Source organism: Chrysochloris asiatica, unplaced genomic scaffold (genome assembly GCF_000296735.1).
Source record: "Chrysochloris asiatica unplaced genomic scaffold, ChrAsi1.0 scaffold00090, whole genome shotgun sequence".
Classification (NCBI taxonomy): Eukaryota; Metazoa; Chordata; class Mammalia; order Afrosoricida; family Chrysochloridae; genus Chrysochloris; species Chrysochloris asiatica.
In genome coordinates, this window is record NW_006408608.1 from 344,406 (window position 1) to 364,386 (window position 19,981).

The following is a 19,981-nucleotide window of genomic DNA, read 5'->3' on the forward strand; positions in this document are numbered from 1 at the left end:
TGGTATACGAGGGAGCTTAAAAAAGTTCGTGGAACAATTCCATTATGTTTTCATTCCATTTTTTCACGGACTTTTTGAAGGCCCCTCATATAGTAGGTGTGTTCAATAAATGGCGTGGCTCCAGTCTGTTTAGTGATGTGGCTCAGGTGCAGTGACTTGTTCTAGGTATCATACGTTGTTATTGTTATGTGCCGTGGAGTCACTTCTGATTCATAGCGACCCTGTACAGTTTCCAAGGTTGTAAATCTTTACGGGAGCAGAAAGCCTCATCTTTATCCCGCGGAACAGCTGGTAGTTTTGAACTGCTGACCTTGACGTTCGCAGCCCGATTCCTAACCACTACGCTACCGGAGCTCCTTTGGTCTCCTACGTAGAAAGGGGCAAAACTGGAATTACACCCAGGTTAAATTCGGAGCCCAAGCTCTTAACCACTGCTCTTCCCAACACTCTCTCTTGGTTAGGCTGGTCCCGGAGTCGACATCAGTTCCGGGTCCATCGCAGAAGTGAGAGCATGAATGGGGTGGGTCGGGGAGGGACTGCCCCTCCCAAGCCCAGTGCCTTCCGCATCCCCGCCCGGGAAGCCACCCGCTTCTGCGGACACAGAATCAACAGCCGGGCCCTGGAGCTCGCGGAAGGGTCCTCAGCACCCGGGCCCTAGACCCCAGACCCCAGACCCCATCCCCGCCTTCCCGGTCGGCTCGGCCACCGCGCCCCGCCCCACCCGCGCAGGCCCCGCCTATCACTTCCCCATTTGGCGCTCCTCCCCCCGCGCTGCGCTCCATACTTGGCGATCGCCGCGGCCCTGCGAGTTCATTGGCCGAGATTAGGCTGCGTGGGGCGGGCCCGGCCCAGGCCGGGCGGGGAAGGAAGGTGGTGGCGGCCCGGCGCTGGGGGGAGGGGGGCGCTGACCCGGATGTTCACTCCTGGGCACCGGGGGAAGTGGAAGCGCCGGGCCCTGCTGCGGGGGGGAGAGCCACAAACGCCGGGACCTGGACCGCCGCTGCCGCCGCCACCATGGTAAAGGCCCGACGTCACCCTCCTGCAGCCCCGGGGGCCCCGCCGGAGCTCGCGTTCCCCTCTCCCTGCCGACCCCCGGCTCGTGCAGGGTGGGTTCCGGAGGGGTGGGGGAGGGGCGGGGTCCCGAGCCCTAGGTAGACACCCTCCTTCCCGGCTCTGGAAGGGGCGGCCGTCCCGGTTGGTTTGGGTGGTCAGTGACCCTGCGTTTCCCTCCCACTCCCCGCCCTTGACTCAAGCTGGAGTTCCACTCTCCACCTCTGGGTCCAAACTAGTCTCCCCATAGCCCAGGCTAGACCCTCCTCCGTTCGTCTCTGGGCCAGGCATCCCCTCCAGTGTCCCAGGTGTGAGCCTCTCCTTCCTTTCCCCTCCCCTTGGCTTGGACGAGCTCCTCTTCTCTCTTCCTCTTTGGCCCGGGCTAGGCCACCGTTTCTCCCTTCCATTACCCAGGCTAGGCTCCCTACCCCAGGGTCCAGCCTAGGCCGCTGCTCCCACGGCACTCTCTTCTCCGTGGGCCCGGTCTGCAACTCCGTCACTCCCCACCTCCTTCCTGTGGCTTCAGCTTAGATTTGTTCCACCTCTTCTCCAAGGCCTCAGTCTGAACCCTCTCTCTTATCCCACGGGTTGAAGTCTGGACTTCCCCTCATCCATGGTCCCCGTGGACTCTACTTATCGCATTGATGTCCCACCACTCTTAGCTCATGCCACGTTTCCTCCCGCCCGTCTTCGGTTTTACCCTGCCACCAGGGCCCTGCCCCCGACCCAGATGGCACCCTCCTCTGTGCCTAGAGCGAACCTTCTCAGAAGCCTCTCAGCCTGCAAGCGCGGGATAGCTAGCTCTCCAGCCAGCGAAGGGATGGCGCGTCCCTTTCCAGGGTGAGGGGTGCCCTTTCTGGAGAGGCCGCCTGGGAGCAAGAGAGAGAAGGGCGGGCATCTGTGTGCCCGGAAGGCAGCGCAGCGCGCTGTGGGCCTTCCCCGCCTTCGTTTAGCGGGTGCGGTGCATTAGGCGCGTCCTAGACGGTGGCGGGTTCCGAGGCGTCGGGGCCTGAGTGGGAGGGGAGGGCTACGTGTAGGGGAGCCCACCGGACCGGGATGAGCACACAATCACCCTTGTGATGATTTAGCCCCTAAAGGTCCGCCAGGGCCGTATCCCAACATAAGGCCTGGACACGATGCACCCTGCCAGGCGTACCCTCCCTTTCCCCCTGAACTGTCAACTCGTGAGGGTTGGAACTGCAGATTATGGGGGTGCCTCGGATTCGGTGAGCTAGCCATGCCTGGAGAGAACTGCCTCGTGGTGTTTGTTTTGGTAATGAAGGCCGGTTCTGCCTTCTGGCCCATCTGACAGGTTTCGGAGTTCACTGAGGTCCCCAGAAGTCCTCATAAGGGAGCCTGCCCTTTCCGGCTTTGCAACCCTCTGCAGAGCAGGCCTAGCCCCCAGAGTGGAAGGGCCTGTACAGGGCTTTTGCGGCACATGGACCTGGGAACCTGTGGGGATAGGACTGAGAGAGCCCATCCCATCCATCCACCTGCTGCATCAGGCAGTGGCCTCACTAAGGGGTGCAGACCACACCGGGTGGCAGAGTCAGAGGGGCTGACACCAAAATGACTGTTGTAAAAATTTTTGTGTGGTGCTTCAACAGAAGTGTATTATTTTTTTGTAAAGCGGTTTTCATAAGCCCATTTTACATGTATCCGTGTCCCTACCTGCTGAAAGACTGTGCTGTCTTCCTCTTTGAACCTTCCAATGTTCTCTGCTCAGAGCTGTCACTATTACTCGAGTACAGTGACGCTGGGATTCACAGGGTTTTGTCTGCACACGCTGCAAGCATGTGCTGTTGTTTTCATTGCTGCTGGTATTTTTGTATTTGTTGATTTTGTCCAATATTCTAGTGTTTTAGCTACTATATCGTGGTAATACGTATTTGTGAATCTATACCAATAACTTTTTTGAGAATGAAGTTATAATTAATGGAAAAGAGAAAACTTTTTTTTAAAAAAAAGGCTTCTGTCCGGTTACTAATAATATAACTAATACTGTAATTCAATGTAGAAAGAGTTTACAAAACAATTTTGTTAGTATTCTTATAGTTCAAGAAATATTCCATTTAAACAGTTTGTAGCTATATTTATCACATTCTATGATTAAAATTGATAATAAGCATTACTGAGGATTCTCTTTGGGGGCTGGGGTTACTGCACTGTTGTCACCAACCCTTTGATGCCATCAGAGCCCTGTGCGGGGGTTGCGCCCGCCCAGGGCAGGGTGGATTCTTGTATGTGGACTTTGTGTCTCAAAGGTTTGGAGGATTCTGGTTCCTTGTTTAATCAAGGGATTGGCAGGTGAAGTAAGGTGACTAATTCAGCCTGGCTAACCATTTTCTTGCTGCTCTCCTTAAATGCTGTTTAGAAACATGGTCCATGTCCGTACCCTCCGCCTAGGTGGGACAGGATTTCTCTAAGGCAGGGTTGAGATGAGGCTTTAACAAAATGGACGAAAGGTCTTTAACTGTGCTCCTGGTGAAGGTGGTTGGAGAGCAAGTGGGTGGGGCTGTTTAAGGCAGCATGTCAGGCGGGTGGGGTGTCTGGCTGCCTGATTCTGATGGGATTTGATGGGACCGTGCCTGTAATGACCCAGGAGGAGTGATGACACTGAGACTCTAGAGTTCTGTCTTGGGCTCTCAATTTGGAGAGCCGGAAGAGGTGAGGGAGGGGGAAGGCTAACATTTCCTAGGGACCTGCTTCACCTGTATGAGACCATGTAATTTACACAAAACCCATTGGGGGTAGTTGTTTTCCCATTTTACAGCCAAATAAACGTATTCAAGGTGTTGCCTGGTCAGTGGAAGAGCCATTGGCAGTCAGAGGAAGCGCACTAGGCAAGCTCCAACCTGAGTTCCTCCCATTGGGTCCAACTGCCTCTGCAGGAAGATACAAATGACACTGTTTAGGAAACGTAGTAGTGGGACCTAAGAGATGGGAAGGAGGTGTGGCATTTATATATATTTTAAAGTTTTTATTGTGAATTGAGTGAAAGTTTACAGGGCAGATCCAAAGTTTTACATTTAACAAATCATATACTTTGTTTCATTACAATGAATATAATCCCTTTCCTGTACCATCAGTTAACAGTATTTCTCTCTATTAATTTTAGTTCTTTTTTTTTTTTTTTCAAACACTCATGTATATATAATAATTTAAACCACTAAAGGGCACATTCTGCAAGTCTGCCTCATGGCTACCAGCTCTCAGTCCCTCTCTTCCCATGAATGTAGAGTCTTCAGCTGCTCCCTCTCTCCATGTCCTCATCTCTGCCTCCATCTCTGGTGGTGTTTCTTCTCTGGATAAGGTCCTGTATTCTGCTTGTGCTCTTCTCCCTTGATGGTCCTGGGGTCCTCTGTTTCTGGACTGTAAGATTAACTACTTCCCCGTTTTTTTTTTTACAAAACTTTATAATCAGTCATGATCAGCCACGATAACAGTTAACTATTGAATCATAAGAGTCTTATCCCCATCTCTTTTCACTAGACCCATCGTAGTGTCGTGGTTATGAATTGGGCTGCGAGCCACAAGGTCAGCAGTTTGAAACTACCAGCTGTTCTGCGGGAGAAAGATGAGGCTTTCTGCTCCTGTAAAGATTTACCGCCTCAGAAATCCTGCACAGGGTCGCTAGAGTCGGAACCAACTCCATGGCACACAACAACAACATCTAGGCAACGTGAAAACTATTCAGTGGGGACTCTTATCTCCCCCCCCCCCACTCTTAAACAAATCTCTCTCTTGAAACCTTCTAAGACAGTCATTTCAAGCCTTTATCATCCCCTCATTTTAGGTAGTCAGTGTCTAAGTTGCACATCCCTATCTACCCTGTATACAGAGGAGATAGCATTGATACTTGATGTGAAGACTCCTTCCCTCTCTGTTGGTATTTTGAGCTACTACCTCCATAAGTATAGATGAAGTTTTTCAAGTTGTAGCAGTTTACTCTCCTTTCCTTTATCAAAAATTATTATTATTTTTAATCTTTCTCTAGTTGAGTTCTGACTATCAAGCCATCAAGGCTAGGTCAGATGGGTACTATCTCAAGTACGGGTGTTCTTGTGCATCTCCCCTCACTTCATATCAGCTGGATGCTTCACTCTCAGCTTTAGCCTTCTGTGGCTATGTCCTTGTCCTTGTCCATGGGCTCAGGTGTCGCCTGGTCTCCCCACAATTTGGACCAACCAGCCCTTCCTCTTCTCTCTCTCATCTCCAAGTCAATGGGAGTGTATGGACCATGGTTGAACTCAGCCAATTTCTTCATTGCTGCCTTTCCCCCTCTTCCACTCACCAGTAGACCAGTGTGGTCGCCAGCAAGCTTACATATCTGCTCATGTGTTCCCTTTAAGTTTCAGTCTTAGAGGGGGTTTGTTCTGAAGGGACTTGATTGCTTGCCTTGATGGCTTCCCTGTGAACAACTTGCTTATTCTTGTTGTTAAGTGTCATTGAGTCGATTCTGATCCATAGCACATGGCATTTATTGACTGTGTACTAGGTCCTCTGCACAGAAATCTCCTTCAGTAGTATGGCACTGCAGACACATTATGTGAGCTCTTTGAGGGCAGGGACTGCAGTGGGTTAGCAAACCAGTAAAGACCGTGGATAGTATGGAAGTTGTGTGGCACTGTAGCATAGATAAATGAATTAAGACCATGGTAGTATTTATATTACTGGGTTTCACAGTCCAGCCCATTAACCCACAGGGCCACACCAGGATCCTAAAACTTCATAGGCAGATGGAATTTATTTACTTTCCCTTAGCAGGTAATACTTTTGAACTGCTTTGTAATTCCAAAGCACTTCTCCTTACACAGGCTAGTCTCATGATTCTGGTGCTGGCTGTCACAGTGACCCCTGCTTGAGTTGTTGAGCCTGACATAAGCTGATAGAAGTTTGTCGTACCATTCCAAGGTGAAGCAATATAGTTGACAGTAACGTGTCTTGATATGGGTCTCCTAAGGTGGATGAGATACACAGTTCAACTCAAACCCAATGAGATGTGGTGGTGTGCCATGGAGTTGGTTCCGACTCATAGTGACCCTTTTGCAGGGTTTCCGAGGCTGTACATCTTTACAGGAGCAGAAAGCGTCATCTTTCTCTCGTGGAACTGCTGACCTTAAGGTTTGCAGCCCTACTCGAAACCACTATGCTACCAGAGCTCCTTAACATGGAGATGTGGTGGTGGTGGTGGTGGTTGTAAGTACCACGGAGTCAGTTCCGGCTCATAGTGACCCTGCACAGCGTTTCCGAGGCTGTTAATCTTTATGGGAGCAGAAAGCCTCATCTTTCTCCCACGGAACCACTGGTAGGTAGTTTCAAACTGCTGACCTTGAGGTTGGTAGCCCGACTCGTAACCACTATGCTACCAGAGCTGTGCATTTACACCCAACTGACTGCTTCTCACAAGGAGCCCTAGTGGCACAGTACTTAAGTGCTCGGCTTCTGAGAGGTCAACAGCTCGAACCCACCGGCCACCCCATGGGAGAAAGATGTGGCTTCGTGCTTCTGTAACGATTTACAGAAACCCTGTGGGGCAGCTCTGCTCTGTCCTATAGGGTCACTGTGAGTAGGAATTGTCCTGATAGCAATGGATTTGGGTTGGTTTTTTGTTTTTGACCTCTTTTGGTGGAAGTTTGAAAAAAAGTCAAAGGTGGGTAGTTTGAGATTAAGGAGATGAGAGTTCTATTTGCTGTGGTAGTGTCAAGTGGGCTATGAGTTGGGCTGCCAACTGCAAGGTCAGCAGTTCAAATCTACCACACGCTCCTCCAGAGAGTGTTGAGACTTTGTGCTCCTGTAAAGATTTACAGCCTCGGAAAGTCTGTGCAGGGCTGCTATGAGTCAGCCCTGACTCTGTGCTACATGCCTACTACCACCACCGTTCTTATTTCTAACTCGAAAGTCTTACACATTCCATGGGGGAGAGGGCGGCGCGGGGTGAGAGGTACTGGGCAGATACCTTGACGGTTCAGAATCCTGTTTCCCAAGTGGGGTAGTGCTTACAGTTGGCAAATACAGAGGCATATTACGGGTTTCCCAAATCTACAAGATAACATGAATGCAGTAAATATTAATTAAGAGCCTATATTAATTGTTGTTTAGGTCCCTTAAATATTAAGAGACATACAACAACGACAACAGTTCGGGTTCAGCTTTACTTTGTATGCTGAGGATGCAGTGGTAAGCAAGACATACAAGGATCTGCACCTTCTCAGTTTACATTGTAGTGGGGGTGAGACAGGCATCACTTAGCTAAAGTTGAAGGAGGGAGAACCTTGTTTATATAAACACAAGCATGTATATATTTATAAGAGGTGAGGCTTTGCTCCCAGACCTTGTGTGTACCTGCTGTTGTGTTGGCTATCATGGGACATGAATTGCAGTGCAGACTCTCTGTTCCCCTTCAGACCAGAAGCTCTCTCCCCTCTAGGAATGTAGCCTTATGGTGCCATGGGAGTCCAGTTTTTCTGACCTGGATTGAGGAGAAATCCAATGTTCACGAGGTGAAGTGAGCAGCAGCGCTGAGGCGTGGGTCCTGACTCCCTTGCTCAACACTCCTTCTGCTTTTCAGAAACTGACGAGCAATCAGGTCCAGTATACAGGGTCTTGTCCCATTTCCTCTTGGAGCAGATCCCTCCAGTGAGGGTGGGGTTGTTGTTAAGTGCCGTGGATGTCGAGTCAGTTCCAACTCAGAGCGACCCTGTATAGAGTTTCCAAGGAGAAGCTATGGAAGCCCAAAAGGAGTAAGATCAATCATGTTAGGACCAGCTAGAGCAGTGCCATTCCAAACCTAGACTTCCAAAGAAATCATGTTGTAGTGTGAGAGGCAGAGCCTTCCTTGTCAAAGGGCACCAACCCTGGGCCACAAGTTCTGCTGAGAGCTTTGACCCACTAAATCTTCATTGCAACAGTCCAGTGAAGAAGGGTCCATCCATCTTCACTTGGGCAGGAGGTGGTTGTTGTGAAGTGCTAAGTGCTGTTGAGTTAGTGCCCCTCAGAAACCTGTATCTGAGTAGTAGCTGGTGGGTTTGAACGGCCGAGCTTATGGTTAGCTGTCCAGTGCATATCGTACCGCGCCACACCAGGACTTCATAGCATAGTATAGTTACAGGTCAGACTACCATGGATAATAACAGTACCCACCTCATAGGATTGTTAGAGGATTAAATGACGTAATTCATGTCTAATGCTTTAGACATCTGGTAGACAGTTATATATGTCTTGATTATTACCACCCCCATTTTACAAATGAGACTCAAAGGGGTATATGGTTAGTCTCTCTATAGCTTCCAAGTGGAGGAATTGGGTTTTTTGACTCTAGACCTAGACCCCTTTTCTTCATACCTTAGAAGTTGCTTATCTTTGGACTGTGCCTTGAATCAGGAACTTCCCTACAAGAGCCCAAGGGTCAATTTCCCTCAGAAGACAAAGCTCCTTGTGAGATGGACCCCACAAGTTGGTACAGCTTGGTGTGCTGCGTCTTTTAGCTGGATGCCTCATTTGTGTGTAGTGAAGCCCCTGTGAAAGGAGAGTCCATGCCTTCTTCAAGGCATGGGAGAAGGACAGGGCTGGGAACAGAGCATGTAAAGGCCGTGAGAGCAGGGACCTTGTTAATTTGGTTCCTGCTGACTGCCCATCACCTTACACAGGGCTGCTTGGCACATAGTGAGCGCCTCACATGCACTGGATGAATGAGTCCCTGAGAGCCCAGAGGTGGGCTGCCTTTCATTTTGGTGTCTGCTCTCCAGATCACTACACAGTGGTGAGAATGTGGGTTTTAGAGTTAGACAAACTTGGGTTCGAGTCCTACCTCTGCCTCTCAGAGTGTGGCCTTAAGTGAGGAGCCTCATCTCCCTTGCCTGAGGAAAACAGGTTTCACACTCAGACCAGGGGGAAGAAATGAAATTGACCATGACAGGTAGATACTGACCTAACAGTGGGCTCCATTCTGATGACTCAGTTGTAAAGTGGGCGCTGATGTAAGTTGAATACCTCTTTTTAGTTTTCTTAAGCTTTCATTATTACTGCCTTTTATTATCAGTGTCTTTATGAATCAGATCTTCCAGTATCTGAGTGACCATCTGAGGATAACATCAGCACATTACAGACTAACATTGTATGTGGTATATTGTGCATTTTATAAAGTGTATAAACTATATGACAAACCCAGAAGGTTCTAAGTGTGGTTGTAACTTGAATGTGTCTTAAATTGGGAACTCAGTCCAGTGCCTGGTACCCAGTAAAGATAACTGTGATGATTATTTATAATGTCTTCCCCTGCAAACCACAGAATAAGGAGCACAAACAGAAGCCATAATCACTGTTCTCTAATGTAGGAGGAGATAGCAAGAGAAAGACCATGTTTGTGCTGAGGAGCCCTGGTGGTATCGTCGGTTATGCATTGGGCTTCTTATCACAAGGTCAAAGTTCAAACCCACCAGCTGCTCTGCTTTGTGGGAGAAAGAGGAGGCTTTCTGCTCCTGTAAAGATTTACAGCCTTGAAAACCATATACATTGTCGCTATGAATTGGAACCAACTTGGCAACTTACAACCACCATGTTTGTGCTGTGGTCTACCCATCTCTGCAGGCTTGGCACCAGTTTCCCCTTTTCTGTGAAGCCCTACAGACCCTTACAACCTTCCGTCTACCCGAGGCTGGGCATGGAGGCTAGGAAGACCTGGCCCTGGACAGAGAGCAGTGGGGAGAGCAGCGGTCAGGAGACTTTCCAGGCAGGGGCATGAGCAAGAATAGAGGTCAGGAGTATGGGAGACACCTGAGTTTGGGGCCCAAGGAGAGCAAGTTGGAGCGCTTGAGTTGCTATGCTAAGGAGTTTGCACTTGATCTGGGGCAGTGTGGGCCGTTTAGATTTTTGAGAGGGCAGGTAGAAATTTGAGGAGGCTGGCAGAGTGGTATTTTAGGGAGAGTAAGCTGACTGGTGTGTAGGACAGACTAGGGAGGTGAAGGAGAGAGGATTGAGGCACTCACAAGCATCAGCTCCTGAGTTACAAGTGTTTGTGCCACTTGCGTGGCTGTGGGTGTGGAAAGGAAAGGTGGTGGAGGAAGATAGGAAGGCAGAGTGTGACACACTGATTTACCAGCAGGCTTCTGCCACCCAGAGTTTTCTCCTTAGGCATCTTGATTGGATGACTTATCATTGACTCAACAAGTGATTTTTGATCAGCTTAAATCTTAGACAGTCATGTCTGCAAAGCCTGGATGGATAATCCCTTAACCATCAAATGGGTTTTGGTTTGATTAATCCAGCGATTCATCCGTCCAGCCATTCTGTATCTGCTGGTGGCACCAAGTTTGGCTCCCCTTGTGCAGCATTGGGTTCTGGGCATACAGAAATGCCTGAGACACCTCCACTGAAAAAGGGAGAGAAATGGGAGTCGCAGCATGGGTTCTGCTTCGTGGCTGTAATAGTGATGGGAGTGAAAGCTGATGGAATATCTCTTCCTAATATTAGGAAGAATTCTGAGGACAGTTTTCGTTATTGTGCAGGTGAGGAAACCAAGACCTCCCCAGGCAGCCTGCCTCCAAAGCCTGTGCTCCTGACTGCTGGCCTCCACTGCCTGGCTAGTATTGGTGCTTCTCCATCACATCATTCATTCTGTGGACACTTACTGAGCAGTCAGGCCTATTAGAATATATCGAGTCGGAGTCTTGAAGATAAATGGAGAAGACAGATGGAAACAAGCAATCAAGATGCTGATAGACCAGGGATAAGTGCAGAGCCGACAATTCCAGGGCCTGCTTTCATGTTTCTGCCTGCTACCACCCCTCGTTTCTGATATTTCTTAAGGAAGTTGTGGAAAGAAGCCTTCCGAGGGGCAGGCAGTGCTGGCTCTATTTCTTCCAGGGCAGCAGCCCTAGTGGTTACTGTTCACCTGCTGCCTGGGGGTCAGTGTGAGAATTCAATGAGTTTATGTGTGGAGAGTGTAGAACGGCATCTGGCGCTTTGTAAGGGCAGTAGGAGTGTTGGCCACGATTGTTGTGAGAATTCAATGAGTTTACGTGTGGAGAGTGTAGAACGGCATCTGGCGCTTTGTAAGGGCAGTAGGAGTGTTGGCCACGATTGTTGTGAGAATTGTTGGACTCCTTTAACCTCCCAACCAGCCTGCAAGGTAGGTGGAAAGGCAGGTGAGAAGCCGCCTACTTTGTGGCAGTAAACACGAAGGTGAGTGAATACCCTTTTAGGATGAAGTTATGAAGTTGCTCTTTTACTAGGTCAAAAATGATTGAATACTGGCATTTCACATGGTTTGGCCTAATATAGACTAACGACTGTTGTTGTTAAGTGCTGTCGAGAATTGGTTCCAACCAATAGTCATTCTGTATATGGTTTCTGAGGAGCAACTGGTGAGCTTGAACCACTGCTCTTGTGGTTCAAACGAACTTTGCAGTCCAGTGCATTAACCCATACCGCCACACCAGAACTCCAGACTAATGAATAGGGTGGGTCGGTTGCAGCGGGAACTTTCTAGCAGTGTTCAGAGCTGCTTTGTGCTGAAACGCTCTGCCAGATCTTGCATCTCATGAAGTTGTCAATGCTGGGCTCTTGTTTAAAGTGACAAAGACGGAAGTTGCCGACTAAGGTCAGCCTCAGAGATTGAGTCAGCACAGTCTTGAACTATTCATATCACCCCTGGCAGTAAAGACTGCCTAGGGTGCTCCCATTGGTAGGATTGGGGGCTGTGGGTACAGGAATACTGATCATTTACGGATTGGCTTGTCATGTGACCAGCACTGAGGACTTTGCCTGAAGTCACATGACTGGCTGTTTCTGGAGCTTCCGAATGGGCCTGGACGGTTTGATTCCCAAGCCCAGGTGCGGTCAGGTGCTGGCTCTGGAGCCAGATTGGCTTGGACCTGAACCCAGGCAGACCTGGGTTGCCTACACTTCGTGCAGTTGTTTCCTTGTCTGAAACATGGAGAGAACAAAAGTATCTTTTCTGATAGATTTCATGAGGGCTAGATTTAGAGTTAATAGGAGTCCTGGTGAGACACTGTAAGATAAGTGCAGGACTGCAAGGTCGGTTTGAACCTAAAGGTCTGCAGTTCAAAGTTACTAGCTGCTCCTTGGAAACCTGACACTGGGTCTCTGTGAGTGGAAACCGACTCAACAACACTCAACAACTGCTCCCGTAAAGATTTACAGCCTCGGAAACCCTGTACAGGGTCGCTGTGAGTCGGAACCGACTCCATGGCACATAACCACCACCACCACCAACAGAGTTAATATATGTAAAAGCCAGACTCATGCTACTGTTAACTGTTATTATTAACATTAATGACAGTGCGGTGCTATGATCAGTGACTTGGACCCTTAGCATACTTTTAGAGCTAAAAGAGACTTCCAGTGTGGACACTCCCTTTGCCTTGTTTTAGGAGGAGTCTGAACACTGATGTCTGATTTCACCCAGGAGGCATTGCTTTTCCCACAGCTCCTGGGAAAGCCTTGTAGCTTTGCGCCTCACAGAGCATGCAGAACTGCCTTTCTGTGAACAAGTTATTTGAAAATGGTGCTTTTGTTTCAGGTTACAATTAAACGGCCTATTTTTTTTTCTTCTCCTGCATGAGTGGCCAGCCCTGGATGCCAGTCATATGTAGTTGGTACTCAGAGCCGGGAGGGAGCCAGCACATGAGCATCTCTTACCCCCCATGCTCATTTTCTGACCCCCTTCCTCCTCTACTGCATGCACGTGGCTCTCTCCGCTTCTACTATCCAACACTGCTTCTGTGAAATGCCACGAAGACTTGCCTTGGGATGTATAAAGTGGGGGGAGAGTCCTCGATCTGAGTCCCACTGTGGCTGCTGCTGAACTGTGTGAGCTTGTATGACCTACTTATCTCTCTCAGCCTCAATTTTCTGATCAGCAAAATGGTTACAGTCTCCTCAAAGGGTAGTGTTGTTGCTATTTGGGTGCTGTCCAGTTGGTTCTGGCACAACCGCATGGCACACTGTCTGGTCCTGTACCATCCTCACAGTCATTGCTACGCTTGAGCCCAGTGCTGCAGCCACTGCGCCAGTCCATCTCCTTGTGGGTCTTCCTCTTTTTTGCTTCCACCTTAACAAGCATGATGTCCTTCTCCAAGGACTGGTCCCTCCTGGTAAGATGTCCAAAGTATGAGAGACAAAATGTCACCATTTGGCTGTACTTCTTCCAACACAGATTTGGCTGTCTGCTCCCATAAAGACTTGGAAATCTATATAGGGTTGCTGTGAGTTGGAACTAACTTGATAGCAGTGGTTTTGGTTTTTGGTTAATGATTACACTAGGAGAGTTTCTAGGCTGCTTCCTCTTGGCTCACTCCTCTAAGGGGCACTTGTGCTTACAGAATTTAGCATGTAAAACGACTTGTACTGGGCCAGCCTCTGTGCTCTGGCCACTGTAGATACGTCATCTGTAATCATTACTGCAGCCCTTGTTGTTGTTGTTGTTGTTAAGTGCCTTCGAGTCGGAGCCGACCCATAGCGACCCTGTACAGGGTTTCCGAGGGTGTAAATCCTTACGGGAGTAGAAAGCCTCATCTTTCTCCCACGGAGCGGCTGGTAGTTTCAAACCACTGACCTTAAGGTTCGCAGCCCGATTCGTAACCACTACGTCCCTCATTTTGCAGATGTGAAAATGGAAACTCGGTGAGGTTCAAAGGTAAATTATACAAGATCACATACCTTTTAAACCCAGTCCTTTCTGATTCTAAAATCTAGCCCTCACATAGTGACTGGAGACTTGGTCAAGGATGTTGTTTTCATATACTGTGGTCTTCTACTTACAGCTGAATCCAGCTATGACTCTGGGTTTTTTGTTTTTCATCTTATAGTTTGTAAGAAGTACTCTAGGTTGTTGTCATATCTATAAGTTTATACATAATGTTTCCAACCTCCAAAGATAAATAAAAATTGGATTTATAAAGCTATTTTTAATAAAAGTCAATAACAATGAAAATTTTTAAAAGAAACATATTTGACTTAACACCAGAACCAACTTGCATGGGAATGGAACCCCATCATAAGTCAGGGATTACCTGTTTAAGGAAAGTGCTTTGGGTTGATGACTCTAACAAATGTTTGTCATAGTGTGAAAATTTTTGCAGCCCTAGTAGACTTTGTTAAAGTGTCTGGCATGGTGCTGGAGAATAAGCACTGGACTGCTAACTGCAAGATAGCACTTCAATCCCCCCAGCTGCTGTTTGGAAACCCTGTGTACCGACTCAGTGGCACTCATGAGACAACAAGACGCAGACTTGGTTAGGTGACTACCGCTTCGTTTTGATGATACGGAGCCTCTCTGAGTACGCAGGGAGAATGAGCCTACACTTAGTGGTAGTTCTTCATTTAAAACGGGAGTCACATTTCCCACCTCAAATTCACTGCCATTAAATTGATTCCAACTCATAGCGAGCTCCTCTCTAGGATAGAGTAGAACTCCTCCTTAGGCTTTCTGAGTCTGTAAATCTTCACAGGACTAGACAAGACAGTTTTTTCCCTCTCGGAGCAGCTGGTAGGTTTGAGGTTAGCAGTCCAGTACTTAACCCACTGTACCAGGGCTCCCTCATTTCTCACCTAGTAACTTCTAACCCAGGCAAGAGTTTCTTCTGTTTTTCTGAGTCAGAGCCGACCGAATGGCACCTAGCAACAAAGAGCAACGTCTATACCATAGTCTGAGTGTGTGGAATCACCTTTGAATCAGACAGCCTATGAAATAATGGAAGATAACAGCTAGCTGTCATTGGCCCAGCTAACATTTTGAACTTGGGGCCAGCTTGCTCCACCGTCTGGCTCTGTCAGACTTACAGCTAGTGCCTAGAAAAGAGCGGAGAGGGTGCTGTCTGCTGCCTACATAGATAACCAGCAAATACCTAAGTAGTCCATCTCTTCAAAGGGTAAAACACACTAAGATACTGAATGAAGTGGTCCTGACCTCACCTTAGAGCTCTGGGCTGTGGATGATAGATAACAGCTGCCCACAGGACCACTAGCTCCTCTGACTATGGCAGGCTCTGACTTTTAGGAGCCCTGGTATGGTGCTGTGGGCTAATGCACTGGACCGAAAGGTCGGTTTGAACCACAAGGTCGGTGATTCAAAGTCACCAGCCGCTCCTCTGAATCCGCGTCGGAACCGACTCGATAGCACTTAACAACATCAACATGACTTTTAAGGAGTACTGGTATGGCGTTGTAGGGCTAGCACCAGACTGTTAACTGTAAGGTTGACAGTTCAAACCCACCATCCACTCCTCGGAAACCCTACACAGAATTGCTATGAGTTTTGGTTCCAATTCAGTGATACGTAATAACAACAACCACCTGACTTAATCGTCTGTTGCACTGTGATATTCCTGAGAAATAGGTTCAGGCTTCACATTTCTGTAACCACCTTGATGTCATCATTTCTTCCTTTAAATAACTTCCTTCTCAGCACATAACTGCTGGTAGAATTCTGCTGTCCTGTTACCTACCACAAGTGGACTCTGTTATAGCACTTTTTTCTTGTCTTGATGAACTATGGTTTCTGAGCTTTCTGGATTCCAGGTGGAGAGCAAAAACATCCTGAGAATTTCCCCTCGAGCCTGCTGTTCATTTAGATTCCACAGAGTGCCTGGTATGTATTGATTATTGAGGAAGCCATTCTTTAAACGGGAAACAAGAACGGTTGTTGTGGCCTCTGAGGCAGGCCCTCCTGAGCTATGACTAGTGGGCAGAAAGTGGACTTGTAAATGGAGTTCTGACTGTTGGTACTCACTGCTGCAAAGGGCTCCGTCAGGCTTGAATCTTGCTCCAACAGTCCTGCGAAACATTGCTTAACTGGTAACATTCTTCCACGAATGGAATTCTGTAACATGCAAAAATAGGAGGAAAATGATTTCCAAACGTCATGTGATGGACTGTGTATTGGAACAAATACAACCAAATTCCAAATCAGCGGAAACATTCAGCAACCCTCAGAGTTAATGTGTTGTGTACTTTACTCAGCACTTTGCATGCATTATCCTATTTAGTTTCCAGAATGATCCTGTACATTGGATTCAGGAATTTTACATTTAAGGAAATGGAATCTTAGCAAGCTAACATAAATTACTAATAATACACATCAGAGCCAGCACTTGAACCTAATCATTCTGGATATGAAGTCTTTGCTCTTCATCTTGACTATGTGGTGGAATTTTACTGTTCACATGAGGCTTATGTCTTGTCCAGTTCCTGCAGTAAATCATAAGGCACCTAGGACTTAGGGCCCTTTGTTGTGAGTAGGCTCTGTCATTCCTGCCTCATAAACTTAACCCCATTTGAAAACTCATCTTTGAATGTACCTCCCCAGTGATGCATGGAAAGTCCACACTTTCCAGTATGACTGTTTCTGCTTCCTTTCCAACCCGGGTAAATATCATAGAATGTTTGTTTTATCAAGAAAACCTTTTAAATTTTTAAAGTCGTGGTCTCATGTAATGTTTGTCCTTTTGTGATTGACTAATTTCACTCAATGTAATGTCCTCCAGGTTCATCCATATTATGATGTCTTTCACATATTAAAAAAGATGGATTTTTTTTCCTGAATTGCTTGAAGCCCCTTGTATTAGTAACTGTTCATACAAAAAAATGCTTGTCTTTGGATCACCTGAAGTCCCCTGGCTGACATGTTCCTATTTCTGGGCCTCACCTTGTATACCATCCCCTTCCTTGTCTTCCTCGCTTTTGCTTGCATCCGTCCTACTTATCTTTTAGGCTTGGCTCTATCCCACCTGCACCAATTAGACTTCTCTGAGTACAGCAGCCCTCCATGTCTGTCCGTCCATCCACCCACCTACCCATCCATCCATCCATCCATCAATGCGCACAGATATTAACAACTGTGTACTATGTAGCTGTATACCTGTATCTATAAGGCATCTGATTGGGGATGGTCCTCAGGATGAACCTTAGGACTAAGAATCGAAGATAATTGCTGTGAAGGACTTCTGGCATGTACAGCAGGTACACTGAAGAAGAGTCTGTGAACATCTGACAGAATCAAGGAGAGAGATTTGTTGGAGCTGAGATAGAGGGCTCATTTTCTAGAAGAGCACAAGGTGGGCATAGACATGGCAGACAGAACAGTGTGTGCCAAAACTGGGATATCCAAGAGAACATGGCACATCACGGGAGCCAGGGATCATTGAAATTCACTGGAGCCAAAAGGGTGCAGGTGGAAAAGCCTGATTTGCCTGGGCAGGAAGGAAGCCCTTTGTTATGAGGGAGTCTCTGATTTTATCCTTGTCCATTTCAGCATCCTCTCCCTGCCCTTCCCTCCTCCAGCACAGCATGTATCCACATGCTTTAGCAATTGACTTTCTGATTTTGGGAACATTTTATTGTGGTTTGGGTGAAAGTTTACAGAGCACATTAGTTTCCCATTCAGCAGTTTCTATACATTTTATTGTGGTTTGGGTGAGTGTTTACAGAGCACATTAGTTTCCCATTCAGCAGTTTCTATACATTTTGTTTCATGATACTAGTTGCAGTCCTCTCAGTGCAACAGCATTCTTCCTGGGTTCTCTCTCTGGCTTCACAGTTCAGTTCATCCTTTTATGCCCCTCCCTGCCTTCTGAGCCTTGTTTTTGGGCAAGAACTGCCTTTTGGTCTATATGGTAGAATGTTCAGAAGAGTACATTACTCATGGGTGTTATTGGTCACATTATAGGCCCATTATTTAGCTAAACGTTGATCCCTTGGGAGTAGGTTTAGTTCCAGATTTGAAGGGTCCCTTAGGGCCATAGTCTTGGAGGTCCTGCCAGTATTTATTAGACCAGTAAGTAAATCTGGTCCTTTTCATGATTTTGAATTTTGTCTTCACTTTTCTCCCATTCTCTCCAGGTCCTCTGTTTCGATCTGGATCAGAGTGGTTGGTAGTGGTAGTAGCCAGGCATCATCGGATTCTTCTGGCCTCAGGCTAATGGCGACTATGGTTCACATGGTCCATTTGTCATGTGGACTCATTGTTTCCTTGATTCTTTAATTTTCTTCAGTCTTTGCTTCAGACAGGAAGAGGCCAGTAGTTGCATCTTAGATGGCTGCTTGCAAGCTTTTAAGACCAAAGTAGAATGTCTGTGGACAGCGTTATGCCAATTGATCTTGATATCCTCTGAGACCATAGTCCTAAGCTCCCAAGCTGAGTATTTTCTTGAGTACTGTTTGCTGCTGTTTCACTCCTTCCCAACAATTTATCATCATTCAGTGAGTACCTCCTATGTGCCATGCCTGGTAAGGGGACACAAAGCTGAGGAAAGTAAGGTCCCTGCCCAGTGTTGTGGAGGACATAGATGGTGCTTGAGTTGAATGTGAGTGCCCAGTGACAGGGGCCTTTTGGAAAGCCTTCCTGACCCCTCTCTCCTCCATCAGGGGTCTCTGTAACCTGATAGTATTTTTAAAAGTTTATTGTGTGTGTGTGTTTTTCAGTTTTTATTGTGAATTGAATGATAATTTACATGGAGAACATCGGTTTTACACTCATCGTTTCATTGCAATGATTACAATCTCCCCGTACATCATCATTCAACAGTATTTGCTTCTGTTCCCTCTGGGGTTTTTTTTGGGGGGGGGGAGTGGGGATATACACAAAGACTATAGAAGAATTGACACTTTTGAATTACGGTGTTGGAGGAGAATATTGAAAGTGCCATGGGCTGCCAAAAGAACCAGTAGATCCATTTTGGAAGAAGTGCAGCCAGAGTGCTCCTTAGAGGCCAAGATGGCCAAACTTCGTCTCTCATACTTTGGACATATTGTCAGGAGGGACCAGTCACTGGAGAAGGATATCATGTTTGGTAAGGTGGAGGGTCAGAGAAAAAGAGGAAGACCCCCCAATGAGATGGATTGGCCAAGTGGCAGCATCGATGGACTCAAGTGTGGCAACAGTAGTGAGGTTGGCCCAGGATCGGGCAGTGTTTCATTCTTTTGTGCATAGGGCCGCTATGAGTCAGTACTGACTCAGTGGTACCTAACAACAACAACAAAATACACAAAAACACTCAAATATATAGTCATTCAATATTTTGTGTTTTCTTTTGTTATAAAACTAATATGTTCATTATATAAAAATGGGGAAAATATAGGGGAAAAAAATCACCCACATCCATTTTTCAGAGTGTAAAACAAGAATTTTCTCATTATAAATTCTTCATAAACATTTAGAAATAGCTTTATAGTATTTCAGTTGGTGTGGTGGTAGTTGTTCAGTGCCATCAAGTTGGTACCAACTCATAGCAACCATATGCACAACAGAAGGAAACACTTGCCCATCCTGCGCCGACTTCCTGGTCATTGCTATGTTTGAGCTCATTTCTGCTGCCACTGTGCTATTCCATCTAGTTGGGGATCTTCATCTTTTTCTTTGGCCCTCCAGTTTATCAAACGTGATACCCTTCTCCAGGGACTAGCCCCTTGTGACAGTATGTCCAAAATATGAGAGATGAAGTCTGGCCATCCTGGCTTCCAGGGAGCTTTCTTGTTGTACTTCATCCAACAAGATGTTTGTTCTTTTGGCAGTCCATGATACTTTTAATATTCTCCCCCAACACCATAGCTCAAATGCATCAATTCTTCTACAGTCTTTCCTATTTACTGTCCAACTTTCAGATGCATATGAGGTTACTGAAAATACCATGGCTTGTGTCAGGTGCACCTTAGTCCTCAAACTGACATTTTATCTTGAACACTTTAAAAAGAGGTCTTATGCAGCAGATGCGTCTGGATATTATCCTATCACAGACAGCACCATACTTCAAGACAGATCTTGAAATGCCCTTTCTAATGATAAATGCGACATCATTTCTCTTCAGTGTCATTTCTGGCATAGTAAACTGTTGTTGTTGTTGTTGTCAGGTGCCATCGAGTCGAAACCGACTCATAGCGACCCCATGCACAGCAGAACGAGACAATGTTCGAT

General features: G+C 47.1%; 1 protein-coding gene across 3 annotated transcripts in view; it reads left to right on the top strand.

The window, feature by feature from the left end:
* Positions 1–819: 819 nt before the first annotated feature.
* CAPZB (capping protein (actin filament) muscle Z-line, beta) overlaps positions 820–19,981 on the top strand; it is a 182,873-nt gene continuing 163,711 nt past the window's right edge. For 2 of the 3 annotated variants that reach the window (XM_006866320.1, XM_006866321.1), the window contains exon 1: positions 820–1,017. In XM_006866320.1, coding sequence (XP_006866382.1) covers positions 1,015–1,017 — 3 coding nt within the window. In that variant the 5' untranslated portion in view covers positions 820–1,014. Of the gene's footprint in view, positions 1,018–2,180; positions 2,277–19,981 lie in introns of those variants that run through there. The other variant, XM_006866322.1, reaches the window with a different exon arrangement.